Genomic DNA, 17443 nt, shown 5'->3' on the forward strand with positions numbered 1-17443 from the left:
TTTTTTGCGGAACCAGGGTTTGAACTCAGGCTCTTGAGCTTGCCAGGGAAGCACTTATTCCACTGAGCCATCTCCCCAGCCCCCAGAACTGTTTTCTTCATTTCCATTGAATTAATTTCTGCTGTAATCTTTATGATTTCTTCCCATCTTTGGGCTCTGGGTTTCGTTTGCTTTTCCTTTTCTAGTTGTTGGAGGTGCAGAATTAGGGTGTTTATTTGTTCCTGTTCTGTTTTCCTAATGTGTGAGTTCACAGCTATGAGTTTCTCTCTGAGAACTGCTTGCATCGCATCCCATAAGTTCCAATAAGTTATGGATGACTTTTCATTGAATTGTAGATATTGTTGAATTTCTTGTATAATTTCATCTGTAACCCATTGATTGCTAAGTAGGGTGTTGTTTAATTTCCATGTATTTAGGGTTTTTTTCTGGTTTCTTTTGTCATTTATTTCCAGTTTCATTGCACTGTGGTCAGATAATATGAATGGGATAATTTCTATTTTCTTGCATATTCTTAAGCATGACCTATGGACTAGTATGTGGTCTATTTTAGAAAATGATCCATGTGCAGCTTAAAAAATGTGTATTCCACTGTGGTTGGGTGGAACACTCTGTACATTTCTACCAAGTCCATTTGTTCTAAGCCCTGGTTCAGTTGTGCTACTTCTTTGCTAATTTTTTGTCTGGTTAATCTATCTTTTTGGGATAGGGGGGTGTTAAGGTCTCTTGTTAAGATTGTTGTATAGGATATTAGATTTTTTCATGTCTATTAAGGTTTACCTTAGACAATTGGGTGCTCCTGTGTTTGGTGCATACATATTTATGACTGTTATTTCTTCCTCTTGAATTTTTCCCCTAACTAGTATATAGTGGCCTTCTTTATTTTGTTTGATCATTCTTGAAGCTGAGACTGTCTGAGAACAAGATTGCTACCCCTGCTTTTTTCTGAAGTGCTGGGGCATGTAGTATTGTTTTCCATCCTTTGACTTTCAGCCTATGAGTTTCTTTATGAGTTAAATGTGTTTCTTGTATACAGCATATTGTTGGGTTTTGTTTCCTAATCCACTGTGCCAATCTATTTCTCTTAATTGCTGAATTGAGTCCATTTACATTGTTGGTTAGAATTGAGATGTGTTGACTTACAATTGACATGTTATTTAAATGCTGTTTTTTTAAGTCTTTTTTCTCCTGTGTTTGTTTGCCCTATTTAGTGGGTTCCTTCTGTTCTTGTTGGTGGAGTTCTGATCATTTTGGTCCCCCTCTAGAACATCTTTCAGTAGTCTGTGTAGGGTTGGTTTTGTCATCATGAAATTCTTTATTTGTGTCCTGAAAGTATTTCACTTCTCCATCAAACTTGAAAGAGAGAGGCTGGGGAGATGGCTCAGTAGAATAAGCCCTTGCCTGGCAAGGACAAAGACCTGAGTTCAATCCCCAGTTCCGCAAAAACAAACAAACAAACAAACAAACAAAACAAAACAAAACAAAACAAAACAAAACAAAAAAACAAACTTGAGAGTTTTCCAGGGTGTAATAGTCTTGGTTGGAATTTGTTTTCATAGAGTACTTGAAGTACTCTGCTCCATACTCTTCTTACCTTCATGGTTTGTGAAGAGAAGTCGGCTATATTTCTGATGGGTTTTCCTTTGAATGTGATCTGCTTCTTTTCTCTAGCAGCTTTCAGTATGATATTCTTGTGTTGGATTTCTGGGATCTTTACTATTATATGTCTCGGTGTGATTTTAATTGGGTTGAAGTTATTTGGAGTTCTGTATGCTTTGGTTATGTGAATATCAGATTGTTTCCTCATATTTGGGAAGTTTTCTGCTATTACTTCTGCCCATATTCTTTTGATATCATTTATATTTCCTTCATTCTCATTGATGCGTATAAGTCTCACATTATTCATCTTTGCATCATCTTGCAGATGATGAATTATTTTTTCCTGCATCCTCATTGTTTTTAGAAGATCTTTTCTTTCTTTTTTTTTTTTTTTTTTTTTTGGTGGAACCGGGGATTGAACTCAGACCCTTGCGCTTGCCATGGAAGTGCTTATTCCACTGAGCCATCTCCCGGCCCCTTAAAAGATCTTTTCTTATCTTTTCACTAGCTGCACCAGCAACTTCAAGATCTGAAATTCTGTCTTCACTTTCACTCAAATGATTTTGCAGGCTTGTGATTGAGATTTTAAGTTCCTCTATATCTCTTAGACTCTGTTTCATGCGATCTATTTCTTTCCTATATTGCTCATTCAAGGAATCCATCTTTTTTTTTTAATCTCCTGTATTTTTTTTAATCAATATCTTCTTTAGAAGCAGTTATTAATTCTTTTACTGCAGAGTTTTTTACAGATTGGGTTTCCTCCTTATGTTTCTGTATTTGATTCTTTAGTTCAGGTGCTATGAATTCAGAGATTTCTTTTTTCATTACAGATGCTAATTCTGCTTTGAGTTCCTTTAAATCTTTATGCAGTTGCTTATTTACTTCCAACGCTACTAATTCATATGTTTCAGCTAAGCTAGTGTCCACTGCGTTTGTTCTGGGTGGGCATTGTGTTTCCTCCATATGTTTCTGCATTTGATTCTTAAGTTGAGATGTTGTGAATTCAGAGTTTTCTTTTTCTTTTTTTTTTTTTTTGTTTCAGAAATTAATTCTGCTCTGAGTTCCTCTATATCTTTCTGCTGTTGTTTATTTACTTCCAATAGTATTTATTCATTTATTTCAGCTGAGCTAGTGTCCTCTGCACTTGTTATGGGTAAGGCTTGAGGCCGGAGATTGCATTTTGCTCTTTGTCTTTATCATTTCGTATAGTACTGATCTCTGACCTTTGGTGCAATTATGTCCTTATCATTTAATGAAATTCGGGTACTGATATACCAAGTTCTAGTTCATGCAGTTGTGCCTGGCTTGGGTCTGACTACTGTGCTCAGCTCCTTATTGTTGTTGCCCTTGGAGGTGGGCCTGCTGTACCCCTCTGGTAAGATGATCTGTTCCTGGATCAGCTGTGTGGTTTTGACCCTAGTCTCACTCCAGGTACTTTAACTGCAGGGCTTTACCCCCAGCCTGTAGGTCAGGTCTGGGCTGGGTCTAGAGGGGTATGAGGAGCAGGGGCAAGAAAGCGCAGAAGCTCTCCCACACACTCACTGGTGCTGTGCTTTGGTGGGTTTGCAGGGCTCCCAAAAGCGTGGCGGAAGTTCTCATTCACAGGATGGGCTGTGCTGTGTCTGGCCAGGTGGGGGAAGTCTGGAGAACGAGGGGAAAGGCCTCTCTCAGGCAGCGGTCCTAGGTTTGGAGCAGCGGGTGGTACCAGGACAGAGCAGAAGGTCTCCCTCCACACTCGCAGGGCCTGGGGTTGGTCAGATATCTCTGTGACAGTCTTATGAAAAGACCCAATAGCTTTTCATATGCTTTTTTTTTTTTTTTTTGGCGGAACTGGGGATTAAACTCAGGCACTTGCACTTGCCAGAGAAGTGCTTATTCCACTGAGCCGTCTTCCCAGCACCCCCTCCTTTTTTTTTTTTTTTTTTCATATGCTTCTTTAAGTAGCTACATTTATTGAAGATCTCAGGATGGTAGTGGGGATAGAGAACAATGAAGGGAAAAAGGGAAAGGGAAAAAGGGATTCTCGTGTGAAAGGGGGAACGAAGGTCGAGTTTTTCATTTGTTTGTTTTTGTCTTTTAGAGACAGGGTCTCGCTAAGCAGTTAAGCCTGGCCTTGAGCTCACTTTGTAGCCCAGGCTGGTCTCAAACTCACAGCCATTTTCCTGCCTCTGCCTCCTGAGAGCTGGGCTCATAGGTGTATGTCACCACACCTGGCCTTTTCTTTTTTGGTACCAGGAATTGAACTCAGAGCTTTGTGCTTGCCAGGCAGGCACTGCATGGCTGAGCTACATCCCCAGCCTCCTTTTCATATGAAATGGTGCCAAAACACAAAATTGTGTGATTTGGTAATTTTTTTTTTTAAAACTGATCTCCCAAAAGTTAACATTTTGCCAAAAATTATTTTCATTCATTGCCTACATGTACACCAAATTATTTCTTAGAATATAGGATCAGATACAAGAGTACTTGGATTAAGCACTAGTAAAGCTGGTCTTTCAAAGAATTAATAAAATATTAAAGCCAAAGATTAATGTGATGGTTACAGGTCCCCAGTGTCAAAAGGGAAACACTACTATACAGCCTTTTTATTTCCTAAAGTAGTCAGAATGAGTTAAGTAAAAGTTGATATCAAACTAGCAAAATCTGAAAGCTGAGAACCATTTTATAAGGAAATTTAAAAAGCACCTGGACTATTGCAATCAGCTGCCCTTCCCACCATGTGTTTTTTTCTCCAAGCAAATCCAGGAAGCTAAAATTAGCTTTCCCATCCTGCTTCCACTGTGCTTGCTGCTAAGGGGCAAAACAAACAAACATAATCTCTTGCAGTTTGGTAGAAGAAATAAATGACTTATTCATCAGACCAATAATTATCCAAGCAAACTTTAAGTCCATGGAATTCTAATTATTCCCTTTTCCATTATTATAGTAACTGTTAACTATATATATATATATATATATATATATATATATATATATGTGTGTGTGTGTATATATGTATTTTTTTTTTTTTTGTTTCACTATCCAGTTCAGGTTGGCTTTAGCTCACTTTGTAGCCCAGGCTGGTCTTGAACTAGTGATCACCCTCTTGCCTCAGCTTCCCCAGGGCTAGGATTACAGGTGTGTGCCACTATACCCAGATAAAACAATATTTAATATTAGGCAATACCAGTTTTTGTTATCATTTTGATAAGTTATTGAAGAGTATAAACTAGTTGACAACAAAATTTCAATTGCTGTATATGCTGTGACAGCTGCATAATGTTGCTCAGTGGGACAGACTGTCTATGATGCAAGAGGCCCTGGGTTGGATCTCTAGTAACACACACACACACACACACACACACACACACACACAAACTACATTAGGCAAAACCTGGCTCCATACAAGGGAATGAGTGTTCTAATAAGCTCAGCAGAGGGGTTTGGTTTTACACACAGAAAAGATCTAAGCAAAATACAAATAGAATAAAAAGGGGACTGGTCCTTTCAACGTTATTTTCCTTATAAAGGTTAAACCATACAAGACTTCCTTATAACTGACTTGCTTGGGAATCTGGATATTCTACTTCCTGATTTCTCTCAAACCCAGATGAACAACGTGGTTTCAGCTCCTGATGCACACCTCAACCAGAGTGCCTCCATTTTGGTCTAGTCTAGTGGGCCGGAAGTAAGCCCAAAGCAATGGCCTTCCGTCACTTTCATTTAGCAATGCCAAGGACAACACAGATGTTAAATGTGAGAAACGCTTTAAGTAGTTAGCTAAATGGCTTCTATCTATAACACGTTTAGATTACAGTTAAGCACTTTACCAAAGGACTACAATGAAACAATGTTTCCTGAAGCTAGTTGAAGATACTGTTTCAGATTTTTTTTACTGCCATGGTTGTGTAACAGTCTTACAGGCTTATCAGCTGCGTGATCTATTTGGGAACTGAGGACCCACTACATTTTTGCCGGCATAGTGGCACACTCCTGTAATGCCAGTTTTCTAAAGGCTTTCGCACATCTGCACATCTCGACAAGAATAAGACTGCTGTGAACTCGAGTAAATAGTGAGTTCAAGACCAGCCTTGACTACACAGCTCGATTCCAAGGTGTGAATAAAAACAAAAGCATTTGGTGAATAAACCAATCCCTTACACAAAGCACAAAAGGGCTGGGGACACAGCTCATTGCTAGAGGGGCGACTTCAGTCCCTTGTAAAGAAAACAAAATCAACTCAAAACCAAAATCATGGTGAATGTGCAGATGTGACTAGTCAGCATATTTAAACTTTAAGGCATAAACTGAAACATTTATTTTTAATCTCTTTGGTTAAGGATTAAAATCCTTTAAGATTACTTCTTTCATAGCACATCTTGGCAGGAACAAAACACTCTGCAAAGGACAAGCAGAGGAGATCTAATCTTTGACAGGAATATCTTGTGGGGAAAAACTGCTGAAAAACTCCAGGGCACTTGACAGGGTCGTGAGGAAACAGGGTCTCCCTCGCGGGAGGCTACGAGAGGGCCCCGGCAGGGAGGCTGGCGCCGGCGGTGACATCACAAGCCGCCGCGGCGCCGCGGCGGTTGCCATGGAGGCCGCCGGGCTCCTTGGCCCTCCGCCCCCGCCAGCCCGCGCTCCGCCCTCGCCTGTTCGGTGACCCGACCGGCAGGCTGCGAACAGCAAGATGCCACGGGAGAGCTGCTGGCGGGGACGGCGGCAACTCGGTGCTCCATGAGCCTCGGGTGCGGCCCCGCTCCGGCCGAGGAGTACTGCGCAAGCCGCCCTCCCTCTCCCCGGAGCCTTGGAGAGCAGGGCAGCCAAGAAGCCCGACAGAGGCTCAGGGCCATCTCCCTACCAACCCGCGACGGAGGAGCAACTAGTTCCGAAGCGCGGCTCCGACCTTCCGAAGTGAGGGTCCGCGGCTACGGAGGGGCGGGGAAATGGGGAGCGGAGGCGTGCCCGAGAGGCCGGGGCAGCCCGCAGTCCCGCCCGGAGCCAGTTGGGGAGTGGCTCACGCCGGGGCCGAAGGGGGCGTAGCCTCAGGGGGCGGGGCCTCTGCCCGAGCCGGGCGAGGTGGAAGGGAGAGAGGAGCCAATCGCTGGCCGCCTGCCGAGCCCCGCCTCCGCGCTCTGCCCTGCGGGATTGCGCGGCCGCGTTCGGCCCCGCCCCAGAGCCCCTTCCCCTCCCGCCCCCTTCCTGGCGCGCGCCTCTTACTGAGGAGATTCCCTTCCCCCTCTGGGTTCGCGCAGAGAGTCGGGGCCCCGGCTGCCACCGCCACCTCGGCCGCCGCCATCACCTTGTTCCCCACCTCTCGCCATGGCGGAAGAGCTTTCCGCGGCCACGTCCTACACCGAAGACGATTTCTACTGTCCCATCTGTCAGGAGGTGCTGAAGACGCCGGTGCGGACCGCGGCCTGTCAGCACGTGTGAGTGGACACCCCTTCCCCGCGCGGCCCGGGGCCCCGCAGCCGGCCTGACCCGACCCGACCCGACCGGAGCCGAGCCGAGCGCCGTCTCCGGGGCCCGCTCCCGCCCTCCGCAGCCCGGCGGCCCCCCGGCCCTCGGCCGGCGCCCCAGGACCGGTCCGGCCCCCCGCGGCCCGCGGCCCTCTGCCTGCCCCGCCGCGTCGCGGGGACTCGGAGCCTTTGTGTTTCCTAGCAACCCGGCGCGGGCTGGGTGCGGAGCTGAGCCCGCCGGCGCTGGTGCGCCTGAAATTGCCCTGCTGTCAAGTTTTTCCATCCGTTTTCAGAACCTGGCCAGTCCCCGGCTCGGAGCGCTGCTGTGCTGACGCGCGGCCGCCTTCAGACCCCCGGGGGTGGGTCTTGTTCGGTGCAAAATTGAGTCAGGAATCGTGAGGGCCTGAGCAGTTCTCATTCGCGTCGGGGAGCTGACGGGATTTCCGGACATTGGAGTGATGATAGTTTCCTTTTGTGTTACCTTTCTGCTCATTGTTACTCCCGGCCCTGCCGGCGTGGAGGGAAGAAGTTCTGTCCTGCGGACTGGAACGAGCTGTGGCTGGAACACCAGAGATGGGAGAACACAAAGGGCTTAGGCAAATTGACACGGCGTATTTATGGGAAGCACTTGGTCCTTTTCTAGGACGTCAGTGCCAGTAATGGCTGAAAGGAGACCTAAAAAAATAATATTACAGCTGGGCCTGGTGGTGCAGGCCTGTAATCCCAGCACTCAGGAGGCTGAGGCAGGAGGGTTGCCGCAGAGTTCGAGGTCAGTATGCATAGTATGTTTAGGGCCAACCTGAACTACATAGTTTAAGGAAAAAAAAAAAAAAAAAAAAAAGAAATGAAGTATACTGCTGTTTTAACTAAACTTGGCTGACGACCAGAATCCCTGGGGAACTTTTAAAGTAAACATTCCAATTCCCAGGCTCCATTCCAAATTCACAAAGAATTTATGGCAGGTGGGGCCTGGAAATCTTTATTTTTTAAAAAAATACATTTTGGTCTTCGAAGTTTGTGCTGGCAAACAGCTAAAAAGAATTGAACAGGTTTCTAGATACATTTTTGTCTCCTTCCACTGTTTTCTGAGAAATGAGGTCTATAATTTTGTAAAGAATTGGTAGAACTTTGTTTGGTGCCAGCGGTCAAACTTGGGACCTTGCGCTTGCCAGGCAGGTGCTTACAAGGCCCAGCTGTCTCCACTTCCCAGCCCCCTGCCTCCTCTCTCTTTCCCTCCTCTTTGCCCCTCTCTCCTTTCCTCTTCTTTTCTCTTTTTCCTTTGCTTTCCTTTCTTCTTTTCTTTTTTTGGCGGAACTGGGGATTGAACTTAGGCCCTTGCGCTTGCCAGGGCAGCGCTTATTCTACTGAGCTATCTCCCTGGTGCCTCGTCTTTTCTTTTTCGAGACATAGTCTCACTATATAATCCAGGCTTGCCTTGAACTCTCAGTCATTCTCTTGCCTCAGCCTCCTGAGTGCTGGAATTGCAGGCATCTACCTCCATGCCCAGGCACAAATGATTTAATCCTCAATTTCTCAATCCTAATTGCACTGTATTCCTTTTTGATGCTTGTTGTATGTGATCCAGGAGTTGTGGCTTTCATGATAGAAATTAGGTCAGTTGTGCATCTTGATTTTTTAAAGGAAATGAGCTAAGCATGGTGGTACATGCCTGTAATCCCAGTACACGGGAAGCTGGGGTAGGAGGATACATAGGAGTTTGGGGTCAGTCTAGGCTACCTAGTGAGTTCAAGACCAGACCTACAGAGCCAGACCTTGTCTCAAAAAACCAGAACACTTTCATGTCTGCATCTTGTACTATGAATAACTACTACAAAGACAACAATATGCAACATATTAATTATTGAAACTGTCTTATTAATCGATTTTGAAACTGTCTCATTGCTATTTGTTTCTCAATAAAATTAATAAAAAAACCCCAGAACACTTTTAAAAATAAGGAAAATGAATTGACAGCCCGAAATGCCTTTATTTTTTTTTTTAAACATTTATTTATTTATTTAGTGTGTGTGTGTGTGTGTGTGTGTGTGGCCAGCTCAGCCCACCAGGGGGCGAGGCTGGCTGGCATGTGGTGCTGGGAGATCGAACCGTGGTCCCTGTGCTTTGCCAAGCTTGTTCCAAGTAGGTGCTTTAGACCACTGAGCCATCTCGCCAGCCCACCTTTATTGTTTTGTGCAAGAAAGGTAAATTGTTAAAACTGTTTCATATTAAAAATAATTGTAAGTGCTGCACTGCAATGGGTGGAAAGAAGAGGGAGAGCAGATGAGGGTGAGAGAAGGTGGTAGTGGCTGCTAAAGATACATATATATAGAGAGAGAAGGGGGAGAAAGAATAACTTCACTATCTTTTGGGTCATTGTGTAAAACTCATTGTAATTTTTAGCTCTAAAATTCCATGCAAAATGCTCTAGGCCACTTCCTTTGTGATAGGTCAAGGACTATAATTGATCTCAAGGCTTTGAAAAGAAACTGCAAATGATATTTTTTTATTTTTTTAAAGTTATGACTGTCAGATCAACTTGGGCTTGTGACTAGAGTAGCACTCTATCTTCATTCTCTCTTATAATGGCTTCATAACTGGCTGAATAGTGAAAGTATAGGCAGAGGGACAAGATGCTTTATTTGGAAGAGAGCTGGTAATAGTGGAACAACAGTATGTATTGCTTGGCAGAAGTTCAGTGGGAAAATGGATTTTTTTTTTTTTTTTTTTTTGGTCTCTCTTTCAGTTCAGGCTGGCTTTCAACTCACTTTGTAGCCCAGGCTGGCCTCGAACTTGCAATAATTCTCTTGCCTCAACCTTCTTAGTCCTGGGATTATAGGCATGTGTCATCATGCCTGGCTAGAATTATTATTATTTTTGGAATCATGTTTGGGTAATACAGCTTTTCTTGTAAATTAACCTGTTCTTTTTTAAGAAGGACAAGACTGTCTTAACAGATTGATATTTTGCTGCAAAGTCAGATTTTGTAGAGTCAAGAATGCTAGAGGTAGAACATAGGGCTTCAGAATCAGTTTTTTGTTTTTTTTTTTTAATTAAAAAATTCTTTGGTGTTTTGAGATGGGCAATCGTCTTTGGTGTTTTGAGATAGGGTGTACCACCCTATCTTTAGAATCAGTTTTTGATTCATTGGTAGAAAGGGACATGATAAGGATTTTTGGTCACTGTAGGTTTATTAGAAAATTTGAAAAAGTTTTCATTGCCATTTCAACATCAGGAAAGGATTTGTCGACTGATTGTCCTAGTGAAAGGAGCAGATTCATTCATTAGAATTTTATTAAAATAAAATTTCTCAGTTCTCTTTAAAATCAAAACTGTTGAATGTTTTCTGTCTGCTTGGTATAAGGAATAGTAAGTGCTCTTTCTTTGGAATGCTGTTAACAAAATGGAGAACTATAAGAGTATGATTGATATGGAGGAGATTTATGTAGAAAATTTTGTATGAACACTGACAGCTTGTATCTAAAGCAGCTTCTAAGGGCGATTTCCAGTACTCTGATTAAATTTTTATCATATATTGAGGTATGGAAGGGGTATGACTGGTTCCCAACTGTACCATTTGTCTGGAGCTGAACAATGAAAGTAATGGAAATGGAGTTAGAGGGGTGCCGGGGAGATAGCTCAGTAGAATAAGCGCTTGTCTTTCAAGCACAGGGTCCTGAGTTCAATCCCCAGTACTGAAAAAAAAAAAAAAAAAAGGAAATGGAGTTAGAGATATTGGCAGGAATTAACTGTGTAAGCCAATTTGAATGTTGTCATGTAAATTTTAGAGACCTGTTAAATAATTTTTGACAAGGAATTAGCCTGGTCAATTTTAGAAAGTTCAGTGTTAGGGTACAGATTGGTGGCAATGATTTGTAAAGATGTTGATGACACGTGTCAGTGAGAAGTGATTAGAGCCTCAGCTAACAAAATGAGAGTGGAAATGGAGAGAAAAGACTCATGATATTTTATTGGACCTTGTGTAAAATTTAAAATTTTATGACTACATGTCCAAGAGATGTGTACAGATCTGGCATAAATGGAGCTGAAGCCTTCAGGGTCCATGTAGCCACCAAGGTAGGGTACATAAACTTGAAAGAAGAAAGCTTAGCTAAAATAAAATGCTGGAGGAAACATTTAAATACTAAGTGGAGAGTAGTACAGTGTGAGAAAGACAGAAGACTAGAAAGAACCACAGTAGTGACCCTGGAACTGAGAAAGGACTTTTTTTTGGCAGAACCAGGGATTTAACTCAGGCCCTTGCGCTTGCCAGGCAAGTGCTTGTTCTAGAAATTGAGCCCTCTCTCCAGCCCCAAGAAAAGACTTTTTTTTTTTTTTTTTTTGTGGAAAGACTTAATAAGGAAACGGCAGTTTCAGCAAAATAGTCAGGTGCAACATTTGGAAAAACATAGGCCCCTGTGATGCGGCACATCTGTAATCCCAGCACTCAGGAGCCTCAGGAAGGAAGATTGTTACAAATTCAGAACCTGCCTGGGCTACAAAGTGAGCTCAAGGCCAGCCTAAACTGCATAGCCTTATCCTGTCTCAAAAAGACAAAAACACAAAGAACCCATTTTGAGAAACATGTAAAAACATAATATGATTGTTGAACAGGAATTCAAAATAGGATTTCAGAAAAAATTAAGTAGCAGTGTAGAGATAGCTAAAGCTCAGTATTTTCACTTTGTAAGGCTCTGTGAACCTCAGCCCTGTTTTGTTTTGTTTTTAAATTTTATTTATTTATTTATTTATATATGTGTGTGTGTGTGTGTGTGTGTGTGTGTGTGGCCAGCTCAGCCCACCAGGGGGCGGGGCTGGCTGGCATGTGGTGCTGGGGGATTGAACCGCGGTCCCTGTGCTTTGCTATGCTTGTTCTAAGTAGGTGCTTTAGACCACTGAGCCATCTCACCAGCCCCCTCAGCCCTGTTTTAAACAGTGGAGGAAATAAATACCTTTTGTATGTATGTTGGTGGATCCTTAGCACCAATCCCAATGAAAATTGCGTTTAATGACAAATTTGATTCTTTACCGAACTAAAAAAAATGGAGATCTAATTTCTATATGCTTGAAGTGTTTTGAAAGGAAGAATCATTAAATGTGGTTACTTGGTTCTCAGGATTACGTGGTACTTGGTAGATGATTACATGGTACTACTTAGCTTCCTACTATTCAATAAGCACAACTTTTTTTTTTTTTAATGTATTTGGTACAGGGTTTCACTGTGTAGCTTGGACTTGTAATGATGCTCCTGTTTTCAGCCTCCCTAGACCTGGGATTACCGGGAAGGCCACTATACCTGGTCTCAGTGGCCCTCTAGGGTGGGGCCGGCGCCGCATGTGGTGCTGGGGATCCAACCCCAGTCCATGCCCTTGCCTAAGTAGGGGCTTAGTCTGCTGAGCACTCTCGCTGGCCCCATTAAGCACAAGTTTGTATGATTTTCTTTTAAAAATTAAAAAACATTTTTTCTTTATTTTTATTTTTTGTATGATTTCCTAATTGACCTGTTTGGACTATCTCAACTGAAATTTCAGTTTATTCTCTCTCGCTCATTTTTGGTACTGAGGATTGAAAGAGCTATATTCCCAGCTCTTTTGGAGCAAGGTCTCCCTAAGTTGTAAGTTTACAGTTATGTGCTACTACACTGGGCTCAGTTCCTGTTTCTTTAAAAATATTACATATTAAGGCTGGGATATAGGTTAGTAGTACAAGCACTTGCCTAGCAAGCGCAGGGTCCTGATTTTGGTTCCCCAGTACCCCCCAAATTTTTTATATTACATATATTTTGGTATTACTGAATCACACATGCTATGTGTGCAGTAGCTCCACTTTTGAGCAACATCCCCAGCTTTTTAAATTTTTAGTTTGGAATAAGGTCTAAGTTGCCCATGATTGTCCTAGAACTTGTGATTTCTCTGTTTCAGTTTCTCAAGTAATAAGGAGTAGTTGGGACTATTAGGCATGTCATGTTTCTTAAATCTTTACAAGTTTAATTAATAGATTATTGGATAATCATGCTCTAAACATTTGCTTGTAAAATTTCTTTTCTGTAGACTTGTTGCAGTTGTGAAAGCTACATTTATATAAGTTCTTTTTTTCTTTTTTTTTTTTTTTGTGGAGCTGGGGATTGAACTCAGGCCCTTGTGCTTGCCAGGCAAGTGTTTATTCTACTGAGCTATCTCCCTGGCCCCTCTAATATGGGTTCTTATTGATAAGTGGTTGCCTTATTTTTATTTTTTATTTTTTGTACTGGAAGTTGAACTCTGAACCTTGTGCTTGTTAGGCATGCACTTGTGCCACTGAACTGTATCGCTGTCTGCCATTTTTAAGATTGTCTGAATTCATAGAAGTGGTATAATTTTAGAAAGGTCTGTGCTGGTTATATAACAAAACTGGCTTAATTTTTTAAGTCCTAGAGACATTTATTTAGGATTTCACTATGCAATTCAGGCTGGCCTTAAACTCACTTTGTAGTCCTGGCTGGCCTTGAACTTGAAGCAATCTTCCTACTTCAGCCTTCCGATGTGTGTGCCACCATGCGCACCTGGAGAAAGACAACCTATTAAGTTGTTTCAGGGTAATGCACTATCTTAAAGATGCAAACTCTTTTGATACACAAAAATACTATGGTAATTCTTTCTTTTCTTTTTCTTTTTTCTTTTTTTTTTTTGCAGAACCGAAGATTGAACTCAGGTCCTTGTGCTTGGCAGGGAAGCATTTATTCTACTGAGCTAGCTCCCCAGCCCCACTTTGGTTATTCTTAATATGGAGGGTGGTTTTTTTCTTTTTTTTTTTTTTCTGTACCTGGGATTGAACTCAGGACTTTGCACTTGCCAGGGAAGAGCTTATTCTACTGAGCCATCTCCCCAGCCCTTGTCTTTTTTTTTTTTTTTTTTTTTTTAAGATGCGGTTTCCCAGGACTGGGGAGATGGCTCAGTAGAATAAGCGTTTCCCTGGCAAGCACAAGGGTTTGAGTTCAATCCCCGGTTCTGCCAAAAAAAACCCAAAAAACATGGTTTCCCTGTTAGTACAGGCTGATCTTGAATTTGCATATGTAGACCCTTCCCGAGTGCTGGGATTATGGGTGTGTGCCATCATGCCTGGCAGTGTGCGGCTTTTCTCCTTTCCTCTTCTATGCTTTCTTTTTTTTTTTCCCGGAACCGGGGATTGAACTCAGGCCCTTGCGCTTGCCAGGGAAGCGCTTATTCCACTGAGCCATCTCCCCGGCCCTATGCTTTCTTTTGAAATGAACTTTGTGTAGCAAATTCATCTACTTGGCCCCAAAACTAGATGAGGATAAGTGGTTTTATGTTTATTCAGTACTGGGGATCGAACTCAGGACCTTGCACTTGCAAGGCAGGCGCTTATGCTGCTGAGTTATCCTGGCCCCACAGTTTTATGTTTAAAAAGGCATGCTTAGTAGTATAGAGAAAGGAGTAATGAAATTGGAGGTAAGGGAACTGAATAGCTCTCATGTGTACCTTTTGTTATAGTTTATAATCATAACATTTTGAGTCAGATGATTTGACGAAAGTGTTACCGCTGATTAGATTTGTAAGCTTGATGAAGGCAGCATTCTATTTCTACTTTGATTACTTGAACCAACTATACACATTTCAATATTTAGTGTTTTGTTTTTTGTTTTTTTGTTTATTTTTGGTGGAACTGGGGGTTGAACTCAGGCTCTTGCGCTTGCCAGGCAAGCGCTTACTCTACTAAGCCATCTCCCCGGCCCCCCTCAATATTTGGTGCTGAGCAGAAGGGTGAATAGGTTTGTGTTGGGAAAACAGCTACTGTATCACTTAACCAACTCACTGAACACTATTCAGTCTGTTTTCTTCCTTGTAAAATTAGGGCAGAAAGGGCTGGCCAAGTAGCTCAGCAGATTAAAGCACCTGCTTAGGCAGATGGAGGGCGGGGGCAGGGGGAGGTCACTGATCCCCAGCCTGCCAAACTGGCCCTGCCCCCCAGGTGCACCAGGATGGCCACAGACTGGGTGTGGTGATGCGCACCTGTAATTCCTTCTTTTGGGAGGCTGAAAAACAGAATCACTATGAGTCTGATCTGTGTAGTGAGACCCTGTACTAAATACATTAAAAAAGAAACAAGTAAAATAAAATTAGGGCAGAAGTGGCAACTATTTCAAAGGTTTGCTGTAAAAACCAAATGAGATAAATGTTCGAGTATAGTAGTAATCTTGCCATGCCTGGTGGTGAATGTCTATAATTCTATCTAGTTAGGAAGCTAAAGCAGGATGATTGCAAATTTGATTATGATTAGACAACTTTTGTCTGTCTCATGATAAAAATTTAAATGGGGTTGGATTTTTTTTTTTTTTTTTTTTTGAACTGGGGATTGAACTCAGGCCCTTCCACTTGCCAGGCAAGCGCTTATTCTACTGAGCCATCTCCCCTGCTGGAAATGTAGTTCAGTCCAAAGGCCTGGGTTCAATCTCTAGTGCTTTACTTTTTTTTTTTGGCTGGCTCAGCCTGCTGATGTGGCATTTGATGTTGACGATCAAACTGCCGCCCCCTGCACTTGCTTAAGCAGGTGCTTTACACTGCTGAGCTATCTCACCAGCCTTTTTTTTGTTTTGTTTTTTATCCCCAGTACTTTAAAAAAAAGAAAGAAAAGGGGCCTGAGAAAGTAGCACACTGGTAAAGTGCATGGCTAGCATGTGTGGAAGCCCTGGCTCCAATACCTAGCACTGGGCAAAAAAAAGCCCTTCCCCCACTCCAAAAAAAAACAAACAAAAAAAAAAAAAACCTCAAATCTTATATTTGTCTTTTATCGTCATCAAGTGTATGTTTACTTCATATAGCTATACAAAAATGTTAGGTTACCATTGTAAATAAAAAGTAATCTATTTCAAGTTTTTTGGTTTGGATAGTTAATACCAAAAGAACTTTGAATAGAGAATTGAGTTGTGACTCAAAATTTTAAAGGAATAAAAGGGAAAATATGATGCCCATGGTTTAGGACCCTTTGAAATGGACTTGTGGGAAGAGTTTGAAAAGGTTTGGAGATGCCAGCTGAAAAAGCAACTTTGGAATACTTTAGACTGTTCTTGATGGAAGATTCTGATCAGAGCTTAGAAGACTAGAATTCTGATAGAAATGCTTCCAGTAAAAGACCAGGCTTAGGTTTCTCCTGGGAAGAAGGATGCATTGATTGTTGGACTCCAGATGATGTGTGTGAGGCCTTAGCAAGAGTGTGTTGGCATTTTGATCCTGTCCAGAGACATTGCTTTAGACTGAGATTAAGAGTAGCACACTGGGGCAGGGGGGTGGGGGGGGAGAGCAGCATACTAATCTTCAAAAGAAATTTCAAAGCGAAGAGCCCAGCAGACTGACTTAAAACATTTTGAATTTGATCAGAAAGGAAGCTCTAGTAATGTTGCAGCCTGCAAAGAAGGAACAGAGAACTGGTCGTTGAAAAGACTAGCAAGAAAAAGCTAAGTATTTCAAAAGGAAACAATAGAAAAAATGGCTTGAGGACATCATAAGAACTAACAGGACTGCTAGGCATGGTGATGCATGCCTTAATACCAGTACTCCCAGCACTTGGGAGGCTGAGGCAGGAAGATCATTGTGAGTTTGACCAGCCTGGGCTACAAAGTGAGCTCAAGGCCAGTCTGAACTGTATAGTGAGACCCTGTCTCAAAAAGCCTCCCCCCTCCCCCCCAAAAAAAAGACAGGACTCCACTTTGCAGCCTCAAAATTGTAAAAGTGACTGTTCTTTGAGAAGAGAGCTCCAGAGCACCATGTTCCAGCATGATGGAGACCTAGGGAAGTTGTTCTATGGATTTGGTTCATAGACACTCAACTCCTACAACCAAGAGAATAAGAAGTCTGGCTATTGTTCCAGCTGATGCCAGACCTTGGCAGCATCCATATTCTGTAATCCCTCACTTGTCACAGAGGTTGTATTTCAGACAGCACCATGATAAGTAAAAATCAGTGACATATTTATTTTAGTGTGTGTGTATTTTTATTTTTTATGTATTTAGTATATGGTCTCACTACACATGTTGGACTCGTAGTGATCCTCCTGTTTTTAGCCTCCCAAGCACTGGGATTACAGGTGAGTGCCACCATGCCCAGTCTCAATCACCATCTCGGTGTGCCTCCAGGATGAGGCTGGAATGACATGCTGGGGCTCAAACCCAGTCCCTGCGTCTGCCTAAGGAGGTGCTTTAAACCACTGAGCTATCTGGCTGGCCCTTATTTTAGTATTTATATATTTTTTAAGGCTTTATAAACCCTTCCCACACACTTAGAAACCTTTCCTACGCTTTTAAAAGGCACTTTTAATGTTCTTAACCATTTTCTAAACTGTTAACACTGCATAATTTTAAAAACATATACTATATGGTACTGCAAAATCCCACAGTACAGAGAACAATCCTTTTT

The 17443-nt window shown here is 42.4% G+C and overlaps 2 protein-coding genes across 4 annotated transcripts in view; both read left to right on the plus strand.

The window, feature by feature from the left end:
- Rnf125 (ring finger protein 125) overlaps positions 1–5248 on the plus strand; it is a 66866-nt gene extending 61618 nt beyond the window's left edge. Inside the window, exon 6 of the mRNA XM_012514457.2 lies at positions 5186–5248. Coding sequence (XP_012369911.2) covers positions 5186–5248 — 63 coding nt within the window. The remainder of the gene's footprint in view (positions 1–5185) is intronic.
- Positions 5249–6081: 833 nt separating this feature from the next.
- Rnf138 (ring finger protein 138) overlaps positions 6082–17443 on the plus strand; it is a 31367-nt gene continuing 20005 nt past the window's right edge. Inside the window, exons 1-2 of one of the 3 annotated variants that reach the window (XM_023714141.1) lie at positions 6082–6495; positions 6831–7007. In XM_023714141.1, the coding sequence (XP_023569909.1) occupies positions 6898–7007 (110 nt within the window). In that variant the 5' untranslated portion in view covers positions 6082–6495; positions 6831–6897. The remainder of the gene's footprint in view (positions 6496–6830; positions 7008–17443) is intronic. The other 2 variants (XM_023714135.1, XM_004623560.2) reach the window with 2 other exon arrangements.

This window comes from Octodon degus, unplaced genomic scaffold (genome assembly GCF_000260255.1).
Source record: "Octodon degus isolate 3935 unplaced genomic scaffold, OctDeg1.0 scaffold00003, whole genome shotgun sequence".
Taxonomy (NCBI): Eukaryota; Metazoa; Chordata; class Mammalia; order Rodentia; family Octodontidae; genus Octodon; species Octodon degus.